Raw genomic sequence first — 6,756 nt, 5'->3', positions numbered from 1 at the left:
CTATCATGGTGATGTCCATCTACGAGAGGGGATGAGTGATCTACGTACCCTTGTAGATCGTACAGCAGAAGCGTTAGAGAACGCGGTTGATGTAGTGGAACGCCCCCCCCCCCACCCGGTGAAGTCCCGGAACCCATTCGTCATTCCCGGTACATTCCCGGTAACTCCGAAAACCTTCCGGTAATCAAATGAAGTCATCCTATATATCAATCTTCGTTTCCGGACCATTCCGGAAACCCTCGTGACGTCCGTGATCTCATCCGGGACTCCGAACAACATTCGGTAACCAACCATATAACTCAAATACGCATAAAACAACGTCGAACCTTAAGTGTGCAGACCCTGCGGGTTCGAGAACTATGCATACATGACCCGAGAGACTCCTCGGTCAATATCCAATAGCGGGACCTGGATGCCCATATTGGATCCTACATATTCTACGAAGATCTTATCGTTTGAACCTCAGTGCCAAGGATTCGTATAATCCCGTATGTCATTCCCTTTGTCCTTCGGTATGTTACTTGCCCGAGATTCGATCGTCGGTATCCGCATACCTATTTCAATCTCGTTTACCGGCAAGTCTCTTTACTCGTTCCGTAATACAAGATCCCGCAACTTACACTAAGTTACATTGCTTGCAAGGCTTGTGTGTGATGTTGTATTACCGAGTGGGCCCCGAGATACCTCTCCGTCATACGGAGTGACAAATCCCAGTCTTGATCCATACTAACTCAACTAACACCTTCGGAGATACCTGTAGAGCATCTTTATAGTCACCCAGTTACGTTGCGACGTTTGATACATACAAAGCATTCCTCCGGTGTCAGTGAGTTATATGATCTCATGGTCATAGGAATAAATACTTGACACGCAGAAAACAGTAGCAACAAAATGACACGATCAACATGCTACGTCTATTAGTTTGGGTCTAGTCCATCACGTGATTCTCCTAATGACGTGATCCAGTTATCAAGGAACAACACCTTGTTCATAATCAGAAGACACTGACTATCATCGATCAACTAGCTAGCCAACTAGAGGCATGCTAGGGACGGTGTTTTGTCTATGTATCCACACATGTAAATGAGTCTTCATTCAATACAATTATAGCATGGATAATAAACTATTATCTTGATACAGGAATTATAATAATAACTATACATTTACTATTGCCTCTAGGGCATAATTCCAACAGCAACCTCATGGAGCGAGCGTCAATGGTGAGGGGGCGGCGATGGCGCATCAGGGTGCTGCAACCATGGAGACAGGAGTTGCAACTAATCAACGCGGAGCTGCAACCAGTCGATGGCGGACTGCAACTAAAATTGACGAGCGGTAGGAGTTTCTACGGCGAGCAACAGCAGGGCGGAGGAAGGGCTACGAGGCTCCCGGATGCGATCGCCGGCGGCCTGTGGAGGTTGCGTTGCCGGAGATGCACATAAAAGACAGAGTCTCGTGCTGTAGGAGCGGTTTTTTTTTTTCTGTAGAAGAATGAAGCCTGCATGAACCAATCAGACGGTCTGGCCCGATTGAATCGGCGGCCGGCCGAATTTCGGGGCAGCGTCAACGTCTAGCACTGCCCTTGACCAAAGGCTTCAAAACACTACTCGGACTTTGGAGAAAAATTAGGAAGCTATGAATATATAGCTCCAATGTATATTTGATATTTTTCTGCACTTTGATGTGTAAAAACATCTACAATCCTTGTTATATACACAGCAGATGAATCTAGTGCTAGTCTACATACAATTCTATATGGCACTGAGCTGCTTTACATTGATAGGGAAGATGAAGGGCGCGGACCCGTCGAAGGCGGTGGCGGTGAGCATCCGCGCGGTGGCCTCCGTGGGGTGGTAGAAGTCCCAGAAGACGTGGTCCGACCTGTTGGCGCAGTAGCTGCTGAGCGGGGTGCAGGCGATCTTGGCGTTCATGTCCCCAAGGCCGCAGCACGCCGCCTTGGCTTCGGTGAACCCGTACTCCGCCGGCTGGTCGATGTACCGGAGCAGCGCGGCGGAGGAGTCGAAGAGCGCGTAGTGCAGGTCAGGGTGCTGCACGACCATGCCGCTCAGCACGCCCTCGGCCGCCTTGTTGTACTGCACGGCCATGGCGTTGGCCACGACGCTGCAAACCTTGGTGGAGCTCATCTCCCGTAGCGACGGGGTGCAGCCCACCGGTCCCGTGCCAAGGAACAACACCTTGCGCGCTCCGAGGTTGTAGAGGCTCTGCAGCTGGCCGGAGAGAGACTGGATGAGCGCGTCGACGTACTGCTGCTGCTGGGAGGGTGTGGCGGCGGTGTTGGCCTTGGCGTAGTGGATGATGTCGTTGCTGCCGATGGTGATGGCGAAGATGGACCTGGCCAGGTGGGTCGCGGCCTGGGCCTGTCCGAGGCTGCGCGCCAGGGAGGAGTACACGCCGGAGTAGTACTCGATCTGCTTGTCAAATGTGATGCACAGGTCTGTATTTGTGGCGTTGGAGACCCCTGCGCCACCGGAAGCGAAGCTGACGCCGTTCACGTAGTTGGCATTGCTGCTTGAGGACAGGGCCAGGTACGGTGGCGAGGTCGCCAGCCCAAGCTTGTCGGCTGTAATTCAAGTCATCCATTAACAACAAAGTCGGAGAACACGTACTTACATCACATGCATGTATGTTGATCAGCATATATATATATGCTCCTTCAATAAGGAAATGTTGTGTGGCAACAAATTCGACTAAATGTGGCTGAACTCACCAATTGCTAGGCTTTTTTTTTTGCATGGTACCAATTGCTAGCTAATTGGGATGAAAGACATGGGTAAAGATATCAACGTCTACAAAAAGAATATACTTTCTTATGGCCGCCAAATCTGCACGTAGATATATATGCTAGCTGGCCAAGTCATAGTTGCTACAACTTGGATATAGTGAAAAGTCGTACACTTTCTCAAGTTATATTTAAAAAAAATGGGCTGAAGAATAGGAAAATATATAGCTGGGATAAGTGTAGATTACACTTTTTCTGTAGCAGAAGATATATCTTCAATAACAGATTGACACTGAACGTGACAATCATTTATTTAATTTTATTTAACTAAGTAACTAACCTAGCTCCGGCCGTACAAACTACTCCCTCCCTCCGTTCCTAAATATAATTGTTTTAAAAGATTTCACTAAGGGACTACATACGGAGTAAAATGAATGAATCTACACTCTAAAGTATGTCTATACTCTATATACATCTGTATGTAGTTTTCTGATGAAATCTTTAAAAAGACTTATATTTAGGAACGGAGAGAGTAGTAGCAAACAAGCAAGAAAAAAAAAATCTATTGATTGGTATTCGATGGAGTGAAATGAGTAGGCAACTCACCTAGGAAGTCGGCGGAGTTCTTGCCGTTGCTGAAGCGGCCGGTGGCCATCCCGCCCGGGTAGTCCATGCCGTTGTGCGAGAAGTCCGCCTTGAGCACCGTCAGCAGATGGTTGTTGTTTCCGACGTCGGCCAGCGAGTCGCCGAACACGTACACTGCCGGCACGGACGCTGCCGTTGCCGCGGACATGAAAGCCATGATGACCAGGGCACATGAACCGACTACAAAGCTGGCACCCGCCATTGCTAGTAGCTAGCTGAGTTGAACAAACAAGTGTTGCTTCGAGCAGCTAGAGCGATGTGCGCTTTATCTTCTCACACGACCCGTTGGCAGTGCACGATGAGTTATGTTCAGGAGGTTCGGCTCACGGCAATTTATAGGCCGCACAGGATCAAGTGGAAGCAAGCGTGCAACCACGGGAGGGATAAAACATTCTTCTTCTGAAATGGAGGATAAAACATTCTACTTCCATATGTGTGTACGTACTAAAAAAGAGCGCGGCAGAGGAGTACGTACGTTGTTGCAGTGCGCGTGTGTATGTGCTCTGTTGTGTGGAGAAAACGGCATGCCGATTACATAATAACCAACCAAAAATGACAACCGACCGTATTGGACGGGTCTCCGTCCGGATACCCTTTACTTGACCTGGCGTGCGCTCGTTGCTGTCCCTCGGTCATCAGTCTTCACATGTGCTCCCTCCGTTCCTAAATATACTTATTGTTGTTGTTGAAGAGAGCTAGACTAGTTATCTTCAACAACAAATATTGTGGTATAAAGAAAGTATGAAATTATTTGAAAGACCCATGATTTTTGTGTATGATCACCCGGCAAAAACAACAAGATTTTATTAATGATCAGCGCATGGGTCATACTATCTCTGAGAGTAATTGTTCACATAAATGAAGTGAGTTTCCAACATAGGCGCTCTTTATTGACTCGTAAGAGCATCACCGGAGTTGCCAAATCCGGGTTCCTAAACATTTGTGGACACATTCAGACGCACCCGCACACAACGACATGTCAAACCTCAAATGGTTCCATTTACCACCACAATCCCTACTTTACAAGAACATTAAACATATGCAAGCACATGCACATCGATCATTGTGGCCGAACAATGAGTAGCATACACAAATACAAATTATCCCTACTTAAGAATACACAATCCAAACATAGACCGGGCATTAATATTGTCCATGGAAAAAGAATAAAGGTTAGTGATTTCTACTGTGGATCCACATATACTCCACAAGTTTATTGAGAAGTTGCATATGCATCATGTTATCTTGTAGTTGTCGATGCATATCCAAAAAGTTGGCAATGTGCTCAACCTCTTGTTCCGGGAGACGGTCTGAACAACGGGCTTCTCAAAATCATGTGTATGAGATGCCCCTTCATCCTCTGCTACTCACGTTGGAGTTGTTGAATTTTCTTGAAGAGAAAAGATGACTTAGCACGTCAGCTGAAAGTATTTTTTTAGTTAAAAAATCAAGGTTTATCGAACCAGTAGAAATCACTAAGCTAGCAACGTTGACAGTACCTACACAAAAACAGATAAATTTCTTGCACCCAACAAAGACAAGGGGGTTTTTTCAATCCCCTTGTTCTTGCTCGATACAAGATTAAAAACAAATAGTGATAGGACAAATCGGCAAGAAAATAAACATAAATTGGTGAAGGAGTTTTTTGTATTGATGAAAAATAGACCTAGGGGGGCATAGGTTCACTACTGGCAACTCTATCAACAACAAGTAATTGCATGCTAGAAACATTATTGTTAGGCAATCGTCAAAATAGCGCAAATTATAACTATAATTATTCATGACATAATCTTACATAGACATTACATTTGCGATAATTAGACCGTTAAACTTACATACGTCTACTACTATTACTTGACCCCAAGGCTGCTCTCCAGCATGCATCTCAAAATATTAAGGACACAAGAAACATTGTAACACAGTAAGCTAGATGACATAATGTAGACATAAGAAACCTAGAAATAAGATTGACACCATCATTTTATCCTTAATAGCAATAACACAACACATGTCTTTGTCCTTCCTATCACTAGACAAGATCACGGCAAGCTAGGGTGGCGTGCCCTAGCCCCCCCCCCCCCTCACGCACGCCCCTTGGCTTGTGGCTTCCTCGTGGGTGTTTTGGTCACCCCCGGAAGCTTGTAGGGTCTTATATGTTCCTGGAAAAAACATCGAAAAGTTTTGTCGTGTTTAGATCTTCGTAGATATCTTCTGTAAAACTAAAAACAAGCGTAAAACAATAACTGACACTGGGGACTGGATTAGTAAGTTAGTCCAGAACAATAATGTAAAATGATATAAAATGATGGCCAAAGTATGTGATAATATAATAGTTATCTTATATGTTTGAGACGTATCACCCTCATCCTCGATAGTTATGTTGTGCAAAATTACGCAACATGTTATAAGCCGCCAAAGTGTCTTTGGTTCACACATCATTTCAGCTCCATGAACAATACCCCAACGTGATTGGATTACTTCGAATGGACTCTCCACATCCTTTCTAGCACCTTCTTGTGATTGTGCAAGGAGAGAGTTTATTACCCTGACGATCTGATAAAGTAAGTCTTCATGAAAGCCTCCCATTGAGGATAGATATGACTAGTAGAAAATAGGGCTTTGGTCCTGGCCTCATAAGAGCATTAGTCCCGGTGCATGAGTCCCAGTTCGAGCGGCCAGGACGTCGGTCGGGCCTCGGTGGTCATCAGTCCCGGTTCTTCTAGGACCTTTAGCACCGGTTCGTGCAACAAACCGGGGCTAAAGGGCCTGGCTCCTGGCGCAACCCCTTTAGTCCCGGTTCGTGTCTGGAACCAGGACTAAATGGCTATCTTTAGTCCCGGTTCTAGAAACCAATCGGGACTAAAATATTACCTATATATATATATATATATATATATGCTCGTCCCTGCCCTCTCACTCATTTCAATTTTGGCCGGCCAACGTGTGGAGGTGTGTGGTACTCTAGTTCTCACCCCCTATGCACATGAGGTATTTGATGAAATGCCCTATCCACCTTAAATTTACGTTTTAGTTTGCACATGTGTAGGGTCTCGTCCCGTCCCCGTGCACGTCATCCTCTCCCCTGTCCATTGCTCGTGCCAATCTCGTCGATCGCTTGCACCACCGTGGTGAACCTCTTGTTCTTAATTATCTTTTTTTAGAGAAAAAATTCTGACTTGTATGATTCATATAGCTACTTGTATAATTTTCTTACTTTTATTATTGTTTTTTATTACATAGGGCCATGGTTTTGGTGTCCGCCCCATCGGCTCTCGTCCGGTCTATGATTCAGATATGGTATATTATCTTTTATAACTATTTGTTTCATTTAGTGTTTATGACAATTATGCCAACCAACTTGACATAGATGT

At 45.4% G+C, this 6,756-nt stretch overlaps 1 protein-coding gene across 1 annotated transcript; it reads right to left on the bottom strand.

Annotated features, from left to right (window-relative positions):
* Positions 1-1,751: 1,751 nt before the first annotated feature.
* On the bottom strand, positions 1,752-3,587 carry LOC123452034 (GDSL esterase/lipase At5g55050-like). The gene is made up of 2 exons (XM_045128609.1): positions 3,347-3,587; positions 1,752-2,581 (listed from the first exon to the last, which is right to left on the bottom strand). The coding sequence occupies exons 1-2, from the start codon at positions 3,585-3,587 to the stop codon at positions 1,752-1,754; spliced, it is 1,071 nt and encodes a 356-aa protein (XP_044984544.1).
* Positions 3,588-6,756: the final 3,169 nt, after the last annotated feature.

Source organism: Hordeum vulgare, chromosome 5H, assembly GCF_904849725.1.
Source record: "Hordeum vulgare subsp. vulgare chromosome 5H, MorexV3_pseudomolecules_assembly, whole genome shotgun sequence".
NCBI classification, from domain to species: Eukaryota; Viridiplantae; Streptophyta; class Magnoliopsida; order Poales; family Poaceae; genus Hordeum; species Hordeum vulgare.
This window is presented reverse-complemented; position numbering and strand designations above follow the sequence as displayed.

Coding starts and splice junctions, on each gene's coding strand:
- LOC123452034 (XM_045128609.1), bottom strand. CDS start 3,587: ATGGCGGGTGCCAGCTTTGTAGTCGGTTCATGTGCCCTGGTCATCATG. Junction 2,582..3,346: donor GAACTCCGCCGACTTCCTAG/GTGAGTTGCCTA, acceptor CTTGAATTACAG/CCGACAAGCTTGGGCTGGCG.